This window comes from Bombus flavifrons, chromosome 13 (assembly GCF_040668555.2).
Source record: "Bombus flavifrons isolate JBK064 chromosome 13, iyBomFlav1_principal, whole genome shotgun sequence".
NCBI classification, from domain to species: domain Eukaryota; kingdom Metazoa; phylum Arthropoda; class Insecta; order Hymenoptera; family Apidae; genus Bombus; species Bombus flavifrons.
In genome coordinates this window covers 7,811,660-7,829,394 of record NC_138454.1, presented here as the reverse complement: position 1 = coordinate 7,829,394, position 17,735 = coordinate 7,811,660, and the positions used below count along the sequence as shown (strand labels likewise).

General features: G+C 52.7%; 1 protein-coding gene across 2 annotated transcripts in view; it reads left to right on the top strand.

Annotated features, from left to right (window-relative positions):
- The window catches only part of LOC138186519 (T-box transcription factor TBX20), a 29,141-nt gene extending 26,628 nt beyond the window's left edge, over positions 1-2,513 (top strand). For both annotated transcript variants that reach the window (XM_069126475.1, XM_069126476.1), the window contains exon 6: positions 1,843-2,513. In XM_069126475.1, the coding sequence (XP_068982576.1) occupies positions 1,843-2,386 (544 nt within the window). In that variant the 3' untranslated portion in view covers positions 2,387-2,513. The remainder of the gene's footprint in view (positions 1-1,842) is intronic.
- The last annotated feature ends 15,222 nt before the right edge of the window (positions 2,514-17,735 follow it).

Sequence of the window (17,735 nt, the reverse complement as noted above, 5' to 3'; positions counted from 1 at the left end):
GCCCGAGCCTACCGTCCATAGCCACCGAGATCGTTTTCTTTCAGATCAACGCGGGTGGGTCGGACACGTCGGGTGGCCGCCGAGCAACAGAGCGCCTTCTATTTCGAAAAGTTGGCCTTTGGATTTTCGGCATGGGAAATCTCTTGCTACTCGGAGGGAACGAGAAACGAAAAAGCCGACTATCGGCCGATCGGAGCCAAGCGTCTCGTTGTCGTCCACGGCGGTCACAATGAGGTCTTAATCACGTCGAGATAGTCCCAACGATAATCGCACGATGTTTACGTACCACTCCCGCGTGTAATCACGAAAGTAGGAAATGACTATGCAACGTGCGCGCACGACTTCGCAATGATACTGACCATTAATTATCGCGAATATCACGCGAACGTCACGAAGAAGATGCCAGACATTTTGATCCGCGGCCAGCCAATAATTCGCTCGTTAGCGTCCTGCCAATACCGGCGACCGATCGTTTCCAACGTACAATCGGCCGTAATTAACCCTAATTAAGCTGGCGTCTAATGCACGAAATCATCCATCACGTTACCCCGCCGCGGCTCCAACTCCACGAACGTCAATGAGAAACTGTCGCGTCGTCTTAATTATCCACGGACGGCGACCTTCCTCTTCCATCCGCTTATCTCGTTCGTCGTTTCTCTCTTTATCCGCGTGAAATCTCATCGATTCATTCCCCTCTAAATGCCACTTAATGCCGATAACGTCGATCGGTTAATCATGAGAACGCGTCTCGCTCCGTCTCGTTCTTTCTCGTCCTCGTTTTCCAGTCGCACGCTCTTCGCGTTTTCTCGCCGCGATCGTCAGATTATTGTCTTTTCGCACGGCGAACATCGCGACCGAACGAAATTTATTTATTTGGAAGGATAGACTGCCATATAGTTGAGCCAATATTCGTTCGTTATACCGCAAAAGTTGCTTGCAACGATGCTTGAACCGGAGCCGAAGCTAAGGATAACGCGACAACGAGAGAGAGAAAGAGGCACGTGTCATAAACCAACGGCCAGAACAAATTTCTTAGAAATGTTGAAAAGTCAACGTTATCGGCCACATCATCGGCGCGATTACACGTTGCGTGGCAATGGGGTCGGAAAAGCTCGGATCGCTTCTGAAGAAGTCAACACGAGAAGTCGAAGGGTTACGTACGAAACGAGGTCACGCGTTAAGGTTAACCAACCACAGTGGAGGAGGGTCATCAATAGCGTTATTCAAAACATTGAAAGGGAAAAGAAATGCAATGATTTTTCTCCTATTTCTCAGCGTTAACGTTTTCAAGCTACGAAGAACACGATCGTGATTGTGATCTAGCATATGCGTAGGACACGAAAGTAGACAAGGTGGCTACAAATCGAAGGAACGTATATCGCGTTCGCTCAATTACCATATTATAGGTACTTAGATGGAAACGGGATCCGTACGACACCTGCATAAAAGAATTTCTAAAGCCCCTACGGAAGACGACTTAGAACGAAAGCAAGCGTTTTGTTGGCGTTATTAACGCCACATGTAATATGTTTCTGTGTAAGGTAACCTGCGAGTCACGCGCGCTATCGATCGACGACACGGGCCAATCCTCTAGCAAGCAAGGAAACGAAAGTATGGTTTTTTTACGGCAGATACGCATCGCACGACGCTTGATCGCATTAAGATACGTCTTATTATCGATCGATAGATCTTCCAGCATCGGAGTAATTTTACGATCGCGAATAGCTCGTGACCGTCCGTAAACAGGATCGATTTCGACTTAAATACGAATTTGTCCGTCTTTGGAAGAATTTATTTTTCTCGGCTAATCCCTTCCACGCGTTGGTTTTCGGTTGTTTTCAGAGATCCGATGGAGCTGATGGAGCAACAGCTGGTGAGGTGCGGCGTGGCGCCGGTCAGGTTGTACGAGCATCTCGCGATGTCGTCTCCGGCCGCGGCGGCAGCAGCCGCAGCTGCGGCAGCGGCAGCCGCCGCCCTCGGTGCTCAGCAACATCAGCAACAACACCATCAACAGTCGCAGCAGCAGCAACAGCAGCATCAACAACAACAGCAGCAACAGCAGTCGCAGCATGAGAGCTCGGCTCACGCTTTGCCCCCGTGGATCGCTCCGTCGACGGCGCTCCTCTACGGAACCGTCGGCCAAACGCACCCCGGAACTAGGCCGGCGACCGGAACGACGTCTCCGTATCCGACCGCGGCGACTACCGCGTCTTTTCCCTACCCCGCGGCCCTGCCCTGGCCCTGGCAACCACCACCTCCCGTCGCCATGATATCGCGAAGATCTTCTCCTCCCAGCGCGACCGCCGCCTCCCTCAGGTATACCCCGTATCCTCCACCCGCAAGCACGCCTCCGCCATTAAGAACCCGTCCATCCACCCCCAATTAGCGATCCACCTCGGACGCTTTTCCTTAACGATATCGACGCGTTCTGCCAGCCTACTCGTTCTGTTGGTCGCGTCAAAACGATTTGGACAGTCGATGGAAGGTGTGGTAAACGCGGTGCAGCCAAAGAAGAAATCGAGGAAACCGTTGCTCTGTTGCGACGCCCAGAAGCGTTCGCGTAGACGTTCTCGCGCGGATGATCGCATGTGCGGGTTTCGTCGATTTGTACAGAACGCCAGGCGTCACGCAGTTCGGTTTCTCGTTCTCTCGACGTGCGAGGAGGAAGCATCCCGAGATCGTCATCGCTTCGTCCAGTGTTATTTAAGTTAGCTTTAGAGAAACGACCTGTACTTGTTTGCTCTCTGTGTACGCGTAATATAACCGGTAGACTGTCCGTCTTTAAATTCGGGAAGCTGGAGGGTTCGCGTTGACTGTGCGCCGGAAAAATTCCCCCTTCCTTCCTTCCTCAATTCCGATCGATTTGTACATAAAATAAGCCGAGTCGAAAGATACGCGAAAAGAAGAAAAGCGACTGAGAATGGACAAAGACTCGGCTATAGTTGTAATATATACCACGATAGTATTAACGCGTGTTTCCTCGAGACGGTGATCTTTGTACATAAAATCTTTTGTGGTAGCGAGTAGCGTAAACGACGTATTCACGATGTAGCACGGATAGAAATAAACGAATTTTCATTAACACAGCTTCTTTCATTTTTCCGTTACCAGAGACGAGCGACGTCTCGTCTGTTTCCTTTGGAACGACGCGACCGCCGATGAACCGCGAGACCGAAAGAACGAACGGATTTTCGTTGGTAAAAACGGATCGTCGGTGTCGAACAGGTCGGAGGAAATTCGTCACGAAGCGAATGCTGGACGGCGCGGCGCGCAGGCCGACCGTTTCCCGAGGCACGTCGTGGCCTGCTCATCGAGTGGCTCGTCACGCCAGCCAGGCTTCATCGCACCTCCAACTGCCGTGTAATTCCGTTATACCTATCTGAAATTAAATAAATTCATTTCACGGCCTGTCAACGAGCAATTATTTTTAGATGCAGCCACTTTAAGGCCGATTCGTTCCATGACTAACACCTCGCGACTCACGACTCACGGCCCACGACCCCTCGTCCGAACCCAGAAGCACGTCTCGTCTCGCGTATCGCGTATCCCTTGCCTGCCGCGTCCTACCACCGACACGAGAATCGCCACTCACCGGATCGCAAATAACCTTCCGATGCGTCGCTGTCGCTGTGTATCATCGCTATAATTCACGCGCACTCTATACATATATCGCCTCGAGTTACGTCGCCTTTCGAAACTTGAAGGCTGGCTGAGACACGGCCGGTAGTTTAGTCGAGTAGTAGGTACAGCCAGCCAAATTTATGCTGTTTCGCTATGGACGATTCGTCGAAAAACGCGGTTATCGTCCTTGCTTTCCATTCGCAGTGATCCTGCAAAGCGAACGGTATTGAGATTCGACTACCGGCCGTGTCCCAAGCATCTTTAAATATCACCGGTGGTTTAACGCGAGATCGCGAGGAAACGCGTACGGAGGGAAAGAATGGAGCGGACTGCTGAAAGGAGCGTGGCTCGTGGGAAAGCAGATTTCGCTGTTCCGCGTAATCGAAGGAACATCCGGTGAGTGTGCAGCGGCGTATCGCGCGAAATCATCGGAGGACACGAAGTGTATCGTGTATCGGTGCGGCGCTGGAATCAACGCGTTCGAGCAGGAAGATAAGGAGCGAAAGAAGAAAAGAAAGGTTTCACCGGGGCGCGAAAGCGATCGTGTGTTGCGTCGTGATGGGTGGAGCGAGGTGAGAGAAACAGAGAGGCGGCTCCCAAGCTTGTAATTATGTTGATACGAATGATCTGCGGCTCGCCGCAAACCGACGAAGAGAAGAAGGGAGGAAGGGGCGAAGGAGAGAAGAGAAGAGCGAAAAGAAGAAGCGCGGCAGAAGATGGAGAGCACGGGGTGGCGGAGCACGAGTGGAACGGGAGGTGGAGGAAAAGAAGGAAGAGAAGGATGAGATGGGGGCGGGGAGATGAAGCCTCTAGCGGTGTTCACCGGCTGCTCTCTACGTGGCCGTTTATCCCGATCCTCGTCGCTCCTAAACGAAGGAACCCTGTTTCGCGGACCTCGCTTCTTCAACCACACGGACTCCAGACGGTTCTCTGCGTGTACCGACCATACGCGTTGCTCATCCCCACGCAACGAGTAAACGGCCTTTAGGACCGTGGCGAAACCAGTTTAAGTAGTTAAGCGTAGATGTAATTGATTTCCATTTTACGAGGCTCTCGGGGAAGACGCTCCACCCGCCACTGCCATCACCACCACCACCATCACCACCACCACCACCACCACCACCACCAATACCACCTCCGAGTATGCTGCCACCGCTATTGCCGCCGCCGTGCTCATAACCACCCCCACTATCGCGGTCTCTCGTGAACCGAGTTTGGCTTTCTCCGTTCGTATCCTTCGAACGCATCGATGCGCGTTATGACGCGTACAGGATTCGATCTCGCCGAATAGAATCGATTTCCCACGCCTCGTTTCGCCTCGGACATCGAACGTCGCAAAATTCTCGGCCCGGCGTTGTTCCATTTTCACGAGGGCGCGTCTCGATGCTCTTCTACTCTCGAGCGTAAACCGAAATTGGCCCGTTGCTGGCGCGCCATGGCCCGTACCACGATGTCGCCGTGATGAATTGGGCGAATGAATAATGAATGAGTCACGGGTGCACGAATCCAGGCAGCAGGCAAGCAGCCATCCAACCATTCAACCGGGCCGAGGACTAGCCCCGAGGATGTCACGGGACGTGGAAAGGATTTTAATGAAATTCAGTGACAGATGTCCGTCATTCGTAATTCTGCCTCGGATCCGTTCGAATCTTTAATTTACGCCAGCGAGCAGCGCGTCCACGAAAACGCGATGCAGAGAGACGGAGAGTCGATTACTCGCGTGGAAGCGTTCGGAACGCGAGATAAGCGAGTTGGTCGCGCAAGTCGGATCGAGATCGAACGAGCGATGGTAAAGGTTAACGCACCATTGGGGAGCACTGGCCTTCTTCCTTCGTCCATCAACGATGAAACGATTAACGCGACGAAAGGGGCCACCTCGTCGATAGCCTGGCGTTTTCGCGATGCGACCTCGGTGCACCGCTTTACTCGTCCTACGCCAGCGAGCGAGAGAAGAAAATTCCGAGGCACGACGAGTAGACGCGAAACGACGCGTCGCAAAAGAAGGAGCGGAAGAAAAAGAAAGGGGCGGCCGTTGCGCGCGGTAACGTAGCAGGGAACGAGAGAAAACGGAGAAAGAGGGTAAGAGAGAGAGAAAGAGAGGGACTCGCTGGAGAATATGTAAATTAGGAACTCCGTGTGAATGCGGAGATTTATGGCAGCCCGTACACATTTCTGGCCGCAATAAATATCAGTAAGTAGCGACGCGCGGGACCGTCCGGATCGAGTCCGACGCTCTTTCCAACGAGCTCGCGTATGAGCATACTGTCCCCCCTGCCCCTGCCCCTCTTCTCGCGCCCATTAATATCTCGACGATTTCTGAAAACTACGACGGTACGCGCGATGGTCGAACCGAGCTTTCTCCGAATCGACCCACGACTCGATCGAGAAAATTACGAGACCGAGCAAACGGCTACGCCAACGGGACGGTAGCAAACACCACGGCAGCAAGAGGAAAGGGAAAACCGGCGAGTCTCCGTGGGTGGCTACCGATTCCTTACCTTTTTCTTCGTTTCGCCAGCGTACGCGCCTTCCTTCGTCGACGCAAACCTATCGCGTTCCCTCTCACGCGCCTCCTATTGCTTCCTCACGAGTTACGATCGTCCCCTCGTTTCGGCGTTTCCGTACTCGTTCTCGTTCTCGATCTCGTTTTCGATCCCATTTCAACGGTCATTCATAGAACAGACAAAGGAGAGAGCACGTCGTGGCGCGTTCCCGCTTCCTCGACAAATCTTCGATCGAGACGTTGGCTGATGACGAGGCGACTGGGGCAAAAATTGTAAGCGGTCGCGACTATCGATAGAAAGGTGGAAACGTTCGATTACAGCGTGGGCGCTAAGAGATTTCACCATGTTTCGATAAGATTTTATTGCTTCCATATTACCGTAAAGTTTACGAGCTACGATACCACCGAGTTCGTTCTACTCGGAATCATCGCGATGGATACGACGCGCGTCGCGTTGCGCTATAAAAGCGATCACGATTCGCGATCGATTACAAATTCACGGTTGTCCGGTGCCGTGCAACGATCATCGTCGATCGAATTTGCTTCGACTTCGCCGAGTAAATTTACCGCGAGACGTGTATCACTGTTTTCGTGAATCGCCAGTCGAGTTTCGACGTCCATAGCCGTACACGAGTACACGCGATCATTCCATCTTTTTTTTTTCTTTTTTTTCTCCAACTGGTTAAGCATCTGCGAGTCGCGAAGAACAAAGGGAAGCCAGTTGTTCGCACGACCGATTAACACGGCTCGCGATCGCGACTTTGAAAAAAAAACGTGTACCGGCCTCTTTCTACTTATCGCTCTACACGTTGTTTTTCAGCGAGTCCTATTTCGCCCGAAATTCGATCCGAAAGGAAACACGCGCGATCGGTCAACTGGAAGAAAAACACTCGCGATTCGGTGGACTCGCGCAAAAGCGTAAAAAGAGAGAAGGAAGGAGAGGCGAGAGCGGAGGCAGCACGAGTCGTCACGAGGGAGACGAAGGAAAAAAGAAGCGAGCCGGAGCTGGTTTTCGGAGGGAAGACGTCGCGGGGAACACGATCTCGAGATCGAGAAGCAGGGCGAGGGGGCGGTTATTATTTACAGCAGTCCGTAAGGCGTGTCACAATGGCATTGCGGGTTTCCTCTTGAAAGTCCGACAATACGAGCGGGATTTATGGAAGAAACTTTCAACGAAACCGTCAATGGCCCACCCTCGCCTACGAGAGATGGTTTACCTAGCATGGGAATGCCTACAAACATTTTCACCATAAATTCTCCTTTTTATCCGCTTCGGCCCTTATTTACAGTCGCTCTGACCTAATCCATCCCCACCAAGATGAATCGAGCCACGGATATCTTTTCTACCTGTTACGACCTACGACCTCGACGATGCTTCGTCACCGACTCCTCCTTATTAACCTTTCTCGTATTCACCTTCCCCTTTCCCTATCTTTCCATCTCTTTTCCCCTATTTTCTTCGTCTCCTTGGGAAGAGTCGAAATCGCGCGATTCGCGACTCGTAAAGGCCAAGTCTGAACAACGGGTTTCTCCGCTACAATTTTTGTTCGATTCGTCGAAATGAAATGGGAAATTAATCCGACGATTCACGGGATACAACGCACGAGCCCCGTTCGTTGGTTCGTTTGCTCGGCGATATTAGCCTCTCGGAATCGAATCGATAAGGAAACTCGCATGGAAAAGGGAGGCTACCTACGCCGGTAATCTTTGCGGAAGCCCAACCCGGTAGGACGATCTTCTCTCGCTGGGGTTTCGAGAATAATCTCGGTCGTATCGTAGGCGTTTTACCACGACGCTGTGCGTCTTTCGTCGGATCTGCGAGATCGCCATCCGTGATTTAGATGGACAATTTAGATCGATGGACGCCGATCGATATCTCTCCATCGAGCGATCTCCCGCGCACCTCGCGTGACTGCTCTTCCGTCGCGCGCTGAGAAACACGTCGGAAGATATCGTGGCACGGAAATTGCCAGCCGCTCCTCTTTCAACGACCTCGTCGTTCAGCTAAAAGTCGAGCTAAAAGTCAAACTAAAGGGACGATCGACGCCGGATCGTTTCTCCCAAGCTGTTCGTTTACGTGTACTCGTGTCCCGTAGCGCGAGAGGCGACGCGGAGTCGGACGCAGGAAGCTGCGCATTGTCGAGATCCTCGGGGATCGTTGGGGGATTGTTGGGACAACGCGCCTGCTGTGCCGAATGTTGACTCTTGACTGCGGTCAACGTGACAAAAACCGCCCCTCGATTCGACACGCATCCTGGGCGCCCCATCGACCCCCTGGGTGTTCCTCGCGACGAACCCAGGTTCGTTCGACTCGTTTCGTCCCCCCGAACTCCATCGACTTTAACCTAAATCGTCCGATTAGCGTTCTCGAGTGCGTTCGCTCGTGTAATTCGCGTCCCACCGCATCCTACGATTTCGTAGGATTTTTCATCGAACGAAAGCTCGACCCTTCGGAACGGTGCTATCGATCACGAGAACGTGAAAGGAGATTCGTAGCTGGAGATGAGCGCTTCGGAGACGCGACGCATCAGCGTTCTCGACTCGGTAAAACGTGACGGTGCCTAAATTTCGATGAAACGGGCACGTCCCTGCGGGTACCCATGATTTCTCCGTGCCGAGGCCAAACATCTTTTCAACGTTGGATAAAGCATAGGTCTTCTATTCAGTAACGAACCGTTAACTCGACGTAAATGGTCGGGACAACCCTGTCACGGGGCGCGTCTCGTTGTTGTCGCTCGGTAAGGAGGATCTCTATTTAAGAGTTTACATCCCGAAAATAGTCTTTTCATGGATAACTTCACGCCACGTTAACGGCGTCGACGGGACTCTGCCTCTTTTCTGCCAAGGACAATGTCCATCTTTCGAGCTGTGAAAACGTTCGTTCGGGGCGTGTTCTCCCGTCGATCTGTGAGATTCGGTCATCGAATCGGAGACCGCCATATTTCGCTGTTTTCCAGTTGCACCCAAACATTTATCGCGCGTCGACCACAGCAACGGATTCGTTGAATTATCGATGAATTTTAAATACGTAGAATAATTTGAGACGGTACGACATAACGACATTTTTAGATTCGTATCGTTTGGCAAGTCCTATATTAAAAAATTATCGTACCTACGAGTTTGTTCGAAACTCTCTTCGTCTATGTTTTCTAGAACGAAGACGCATCGTCGATCTTATTCTTTTGTTTGAACTTATTTGCGGAAAAATTAACCGCTCGTATATACCAAATCGATACTACGACTCGATGTTTCTTCTACGTCTTTCCGCTCCTCTCCACTTTCCTCAAAGTTACTTTGGAACTAACTTGCTTCACTCCGATCTGTTCGACGGAACGTGGTGCATACGCGGCACTGAAATACGTCAACTCCGTGGTCTCTTTTCCGGACCTATCAAATCCTTGAGAACTTCCATTCCACGCGTCGTTGACTATAACCGTTAAGCTGATTTCCCTGCTTTTATATAATTTTTGCAAATTCCATGTTTGTATCGTACTATACTCGTCCGTGCTGCTGTAGGTCGAACAAAATTTCTAAAGTATCGTAACTCTGATCCGTAATGGGACGTTCTCTCGTACACGAATAAATGAATTTTCGAATAGCGATCCCTGAAGACGCGAAAGCGGAAAACGCAAAGGTGCGGAGGGTCCGAGCGTGGGACAAGGAGAGAAAGGGAGAAGAGAAGGAGGTGGCTGGCGGTGGCGGTGGCCGCGGCTCGCGGTGGCGAGAACGCGCGCAAGAAGTGTAGTAATGTCCGCCAGCGGCCAAGCGGCAGACTATTACCGACGCATGAATATGAATGAGAGCAGGAGAGCGAAGAAAGAAGGGGACCAGGCGAAAGAGAAGCAACACGAAACCGAGCGGTGCGAACCAGAGAAAGAGACGTCGCGATCGGGCCTCTCCGCCGGCGGAGAACGCGTTCGCACAACAGAAACGAAAGGAGAAACGCGCGACCATAGTACTTACCGCTCTTGGACGAACGAGATGGAAACAGTGGCGAGAAGGTGGAGAACGGGAGGAACGAAGAGAGTAGCCGAGCGGACGGCCAGGGAGTAACTAAAGGGGCGCGGCGAGGCGAGGCGAGACCCAACCGGACCGAGAAGAAGGAGAAAAGGAGCTGGCGGAGAGAGCGCGCGAGGAACGGCATTCAATTAGTCTCCTAGTAATTAGCCGGGAAATCTTCGGCTTTGTCGGCAAGATCCTCTTCCGACGCGATAGCCGAGACCCGCCCGGACGGCGGCTCGAGACGAGGCAAGAATCGAGGTAGTCGCAGAGCCCCGTCGTAGTCCGGGTATCGCCACCTTCGAGCCGCATACTCCACACGAATCCAGCGTGCTCGCGCGCGCCCCGTCCGTAGCTTCGCGACACGGTCGTTTTAACGAAACTACTGGGAAGATACGGGCGATGGAAAACCAACGAGAGAGATTCGCGTAACCGGGGGTGGTCCGGAGGACACGGGTGGGCTCCTCGGTATCTCGTGTCGCTACGAACTTAAATATGCGAGGATCTCTTTCCTTGCGCGTTTCGTGTCGCAGAAATTCGACGGCCCTTGCTACTCGCTACACGGCCTTCGTCCCGCGTTCCGGCGTTGCCAGTAAATCACCGCTAAGGGCTGTTAAATAGCGGTACGCTTCCTTTCTCTCCCTCCGCTTCTCTGACTCTCCTTCCCCGTTGCGTCGAGGCGTGTTCGTGGCTGTGTGTGGCCTCTGCCTTTTTGGATAAAGCGATGACCGGTTCGGGGTTGTCCCTTTTCTCGGTCCACCACCAACACCAACTCGAGACAGTAGAAACGTCGGCTAGTCGGAGCGCGAACTTCCTCGTGCCATGCACCCGCGTTTCCTGTTCGAACCGTGAAACGAGGCTCGAATCGCACCAAGACCGTGCTGAATCGCCTCCTCGAGAACGACGGAAACGAGTAGTACGAGGGGAATCGGTGCGACTCGTCTTACTCCCCAACCAGCGACACGTTGCGTATACTTTGCTTTTCGTCCGTGGTCGTGAAAAACGTTCCCACGAAGGCGGATTTTCCAATCTAGTAGGAAAGGTCTGGCTGTGCTACGTCGCGTTAACGAGCGAAACGCGTTACAGATGCGTGGCAATTTCGAATGATTAGCGAGGTTCGACGGGGTGGGCGAGAGGGCGCGTACGACCAATGGGCAAAGGGCGCGGTGTTCCGCCCGGGTTCCCATGGATTTGGATTACCACGCCGCATGCTCTTCCAATCCGACCGACTTTCCCGATTTTCGTGCAACTCGATACCCATGCGAAGGGTCGTGAAATCAAGATATATCGTTCTCGCAATCCTGATCGAAGGCGACCGCGACGACGAGGGAAGAACCTCGTTTCTCGAATCGGCCTGGCACTCTCGTTACCGATTTCGTCCAATCTGCGCTTTGCTGTTCGCGGGACTCGCTCGTGTCACCCTTGCGGCAGCGCCATCCCTGTTCGATCCAAACGGAGCTAATAAACGTCGCGATGGACGTCCGATCGCGTTGCGGGTGTTTCGAGTATTTCTAGTGACTCGGGTACACGAGCCGCACGGCTGTCACCGGCACGTGCGTCTTGTCTCATTCCAGATGACACCGTTTTTATTGGCAGCGACGTCGTCGGTCCGCGATCGGGTCTCGCCACCAGTCCCAACCGCAAGGTTTTCCTCCGAGTCGCCCTTCTTTATCCGACTCTCCCTCTCGACGAATCTCTCGACGAATCTCTCGGTGGATCGACGACCCCGCGATTTCGAGACCGGCTATCGGGAAAACGGTGCCCGTGCACACGGTAGCCGAGCAACGCCGCGCTGGGCAGCTACCTCGGACCTTAATCCGATACGAAGTACGTGACTCTGCGGTTTCGTGTCCCTTCCGCAAATTGAATCACCGGCGGGCTACTATGTATCGATGTTTACGATCTGGAGACCGGTATCCCATCCCTTTGCACGACCTCCGCAAAAAGCTCGCTGCTCACCGCTGATCGCGATGCATTATTTAGCAACGCAATCCGACCGAAACGACGGCAGCACGGATGGACGCGCCCGTTGCAAAATCTTCATCGTGAATCGCAGCGCTACGCGTTTGTTTTACGCGAGCGAGATCGCCGCCGCGATGGGAGATTGATTTGCCGGGAAGAATAGGCGCGCGTCTCTCTTTTCCTTCTTCCGAGCAGGTGTTATCTTCAACGCAACGTCCATCCGCGTTTAATTCGCAACAAGAGCTGTACGGCGATCGATCGAAATTCGTCGACCTGCCGCTGATTTCCACTGGATGCGTTTCTAATCCGACCTCGTGACACGTGTCGGGCCAAAGTCGACACGAGGACGGCGAATGGAGGGTGTCGACGAACACCCGACACTTGACTCTACTCGCCTGAAATTGCCACCCCTCGAAAAATACCTAGATCGAGCCGATTAACCAACCCTCCTTTCTCTGTCTCTCGTACACACATACACATACGCTCTCTCTCTTTCTCTCTCTCGCTCGTAAGAGAATTCTAAACGAGCTATCTTTGTCGACTCTGGATGCGGCAAGAGATGAGGAGTACGCGCGGATTGCAGAATGGCACGCGACCGAAAGAAAGAATCGCAGTTTTGTTCGTCGCGACCCTCGGGCTCGCAGCAATTTCGTAGAGTGGAGATGGTTTGGTCACGAGCGGACAAAGGCCAGCGGAAAAGGAGCAGCTCGTACGGCACAGCTGTCCGCGCGATCCCTCTTTTGCCAAGCTCTTCGAGATCGACGATTTCCTGTCAAAAGGCAAACGCCAACGAAAACGAGAACGCGTATGTCGTGCGCGACTTCGAGCTCGGCCGAGCGATTCGCGTACGAAAGGGGCGAAAGAAGAAGAGGAGAAGGAAGGGGGGGGAGCAGAAGGAAGAAAAAGGAAGGGGCGGAGGAACGGTAGCGGACGAAGGCAGTGTTTTGGAGCGTCGATTTCGCGGATCGCGTTGGCGGCCGATTTCCATGGCCGTCCAACAGTCTGGCGTAAAAACGTACGCGTAATACGCAAAGAGGGAGGTCGTTACTTGCCGGCCGAGTAAGGCTCGGCCGGGCTTATTATTTCGGCCGTTAAGAAAATAAACAGAAGGCAGGAAAACACGCGAGGGCCGGGCGCGCAGCCACCGACGGAAATTATAGGCGGTCGAGCCAAATGGCTTGAAAAATGCTCAACCACAAATCAAGGTGCTGGTTCGTTCGGCGTGGGAGCCATCTGTCGGTTCATCGCCGTTTCTCTATATCGCTCTTCGTCCTCCTCCGTCTACGCCTACCTACGCGTATACGCTTCTATACGAACACGCGTAACATATACTTTTTCTCATTTTCCAGGGACCCGGCATCGAACCGTCGTCACAGGCGTGTTACTTCCATTCGCCCTCTCCCGCCTTCCGCCCGATCTCGCCACGTCCCTCTTGCCTTCCCACGGCTTCCGCTTTCCACGTTCCCTTTCCGACCGCACAATTCCATCGCGAACCGGTCCGATTTTCCGCGACACGACGCAGCGCGAACGGCTAAGTATAGTCTGGAACGGGCTGCTGGCTGCGCGCGGTACAACGCTCAACGTCCTCCCATTGAGTATCGCCTGGAATCATTCACGACGCATAAACATCTCGTATTACACGCACGGAACTGTTTGGCGGAGAGCGAAGCGACGAGAACGGCGCGCGAAGCGAAACGGAGAGCCTCGGGCCGGGCAAACAGCGGAGTCATGGTCGCGCGGCAGCGGATTGCCATATAACGACCGTGTTGCATAGTCATCCACAGGCCGCAGCACCCCCCTGTAATCCTGCTGAATCGGGGAACACCTTGCGTCACTGTCCACACGCAAGATCGTTACGTACTAATTAACGTTTCGATATGGTGCCGTGTCGAAGTCTCTCGCTGCCTCCAATCAAGCTAATTGCGTTGCGATCGTTTTGTTTCGCGACTCGATCCCCCCACTTCTCTCGTGCTTTTCTTTTTTCTTTCTTCCTGCTTTTCTTCCCGTTTTTATTCGCGTCGCATTTTCTCCTCCTCTTGCTCTCGCCCTCTGCCAGCCTTTCCTTTTTTGTTCTTTAAACGGCCGAATCTCCAACATCGACGAGTCTGGCGTCGAATCGTCTACGGTTTTCATCCGTTATCCGTCGATTAACGCGCGACCCTGCGTGTTCTCAGGCGAAATTTCAACGCGACGAATGTTACGTCTGTCCGTGGGGACCGACACTAAACTTTCTGTTTACGTGCAAACGCATTTTTTGTATTTACGCGTCGCCTAAACGGGAAGCAGAACTCTGTTCGTTTAACGCGTCCTTCCCCGCTTCCTTCGTCGGATAGGTTCGTCGATCGAAAGGCGAACGCGAGTGGATTCGTCGCGCGAGAGTCGGCGCTAATCTCTGTATCTGTGGCAACGCGCGATCGGTCGACGAGAAACGACTCGGGTCGAATCGGATCGGCTAAATCGTCGAGTAGATCGAGCGAACGCGTGCGAATCTCGGCGAAAGGGGACAAAGGTGGAAGAGGAGATTGCCTGAAAGCGGCGAAGGGGTTAAAGAGCGGTGAGTCGGGCGATCGGTGGATCGTCGCCGGAGGCAACGACTCCCCTTCGTACGCGGCGCAGCGAACGAGGAGAGATAAAAGAGCGAGACGCGCATGTACGATGACACGTACACGCCCACAGGGTCCGCAAACAACCCCGTGAAAGAGATCGTTCGCCTAGGCGGGATGACACGGGGGGTCTCTCTCGTCTCGCACGCGCCGACAAATTGTTTGGGCCGAGTCGGTTAGTCGCGCGCGCGGCACAATGGAACGCCACTTGCCAAGATCCCAGCTACGCCTCCTCCCTCGTTACATTACATTACATTACATTACGTTACATTACATTTATCTCTCATCCGTACGCTTTTATCCCTCGGTCACCCTTCGCGTCCCTCCAACCTATCCGGCGACGGGCTTTTGTCGCTATGGTAACACCGCATCTCGCCACGTGACCGTCGACGGTCGACCTTTTCCTTCTAGTTGCTTCTTTCCGTCGACAACGCACATCCCGTCAATGCGCACAGCATCTCGTCGTTAACTATTCAACGCGGAGCAGCTCGCGCCGCTGTTTAACTATCGCGTCGATCGCGGTAACGGCCCCGTGGAAAGCGATACGAAGCGATTCGTTTCTGATTTCCGGAAAGTCGATCGTTGGCTCTCCGTAACGCCGCGCGGCTAGAATTCTTTCGTTCGGTTTATGACGATCCGTGTCGCGATCGCCGGGCAAAATCTGCAATTACTTTGGAAGAACGATCCGCTTCTCGCTCCCTCGACCTCCCTCTCGGTCTTCTTTTTGCGAATAACGCCGTCGGACCCTGTAATTCGCGCGGCTTTTAAATTGCCCGCGGCAGCTTTGCCGAACGTTTAGGCAGCTGCCGTGATTCGATCGGCTCGAGTCGCGCCGACACGCTTCTCGACTTTTTCTCGGTTTCGCGATCCGGTCGCGGCCACCTTCGAACCACGCTCGAACTCGATCATCCATGCTGTACACTCGATCGTCGCTGTTCCAGAGGTGAATATTCCCAGTGAGTGGCCCCCGTTTCCAGCCATCTCAATTATACCTCGCTTAGGTATAAGGGTTATTCGCTTTGGGGACTCGAGACTCGCGGCTCTCCTAGGAAGCGACACCGGCACGCTCCGCGAACGATCCTGCTCGTTAACGCTAATTTTCGCCCAGCGATTCTTCGAACGTACATTCCGAAACGAATACCTACGTTCTTTCTCGTTTCTTTTCTTTGCTAATCATTACCATTATCATCGTTGTTCTAAATGTCACGTTGCGAGATATTTAGTCTAACTTGAATCTTCCGAAACATTGCTCCAACGTTGTCAACAAATCCTTGAAATCCCTTGAGTTCATCAAACCGTGCGTCTTCGGAATTCTCAAACGTAGGAAAGTTCAAACTTCTCTAGTTCATTGGGTAGACCGCAGTTAAAACACGTATCGGTTATTTGATCTTGGTAATGGTAACGAACAGATTCTGTGGATCTCATCGGAATTGGTATGATTAGAAGAATAGGAGAGAGATGCGAGTAGCAGGTTGGCAAGATCATCGACGATTTTGCGATAAATCGGTGACCATGGATCTAGAATGCGGAGCATGTACGTGGAATCTGTTCATTATGCGGCCTTGATTGTTATGGTTCAATCTACCCATCGGTTGTCCGATCTTGAGAGAAAGAAAACTCAAAATTCCGCGTTGGATCCTTTGAAGTGGCAGTTTATGTTTACGCGGGACCGGCGACCAGATCATCGAGAAGTACTCAAGGCGTGGCCGCGAAAGAGCAAAGCACAGGTATAGCGAGGCATTGGAATTTTGAAATATATCAGAGGATCTTAAGAGGGAAACCAGAACTTTGTTATCCGATACGTTAATGTTGTTAATATGCCCGGCGAAGGAGAAGGTAGAATTTTATTGCACTCCAAGATCATACACTGAACTAATTTCAGACAGAGTGCAGCTGGCTGGCTAGTGAGTAAGGAAAACGAGCTGGATTCGTACAGCGGGTAAATCTCACAGCGTGGCACATATTTAGGTATATTAAGCTACGTTCGATCAAGTGTGCGCCACTTATTCAGTCTGTCAAGGTCGGACTGAAGATCAAGAGCGCCAGAGAGGGATGAAATGGCCTTATAAATCTTAAGGTCGTCCGTAGTAGAGTAAGAATCGATTCTTACGATGTACACGGTAGTCGAACATCGCCGATGAAGATCAATAAGAGCAAAGGGCCAAGGTGAGATCCCTGGGGAACGCCGAAGGATATACGCATTGTTCGAGATAGGCTGTTTCTTCACCTGGCTCGTTCAGTTTGTCCGTTTAAATAAGAATTTAAACACCTTAGGAGAATCGTTAGCTTAGGAAATTATTCCTAATAGGAAGGAAGGAACGCGTGGACCGCTCGGTTCAACGAGAGGGCGAACGTAACGACGCGTAGTCTCCCGATATCTCCGACATCTCGAGCACCGAATGCTGGTGGTGGGTATGCCCTTTGACCCCGAAATTCCACGGACTCCGCTTCCTCTAACCTCTGCGAGTTTCTCCCACTGGACGCGTCGTGGATTCTCGTCTGGCGTGCATCGTGGGCGGATCTTGCCGTGGTACAAAGACCGCTCGGCATCTTTTCCGAGGATTAGTTTTCGTTGCCGTCGTCGATTCGCGCGCACTCTCTCTCTTTCCTCGTTAACAGCGTTGGCGGCGATAATGATTCTGCAAAGTATCGTCGGCGTCATCTGGACGAGCGCTTAACGTCGCGAGCGTGCGAGCGAGCGAAAACCCGTTCGACGAAACGAGACGTTCGATCGTGATCGTGTTGTTGCTCGCTCTCGCTTTCGAACGGTCGTTTCGCGACGTAGCTATCGAGAGATTCGCCAGGAAACGCTCGGCCCATCCGTTCTTTCGTTTACCGGCCTCTTTAAGATCCTTATCCGAGGCGATAAAGTTACCGGTGGACACGCGTGGCTACACTCGTCACGAAGGGTGTATGGTTTTTACGACGACACGGCTACCGACTATTTAGATTCCGAACACTTGTAGATGGTAGCGGGATAGCGTCAGGTAGACCGATAACTCGGCTAATTATCGAAACGTTCCACCAGGCTTTTCGTCCCTGCTCTT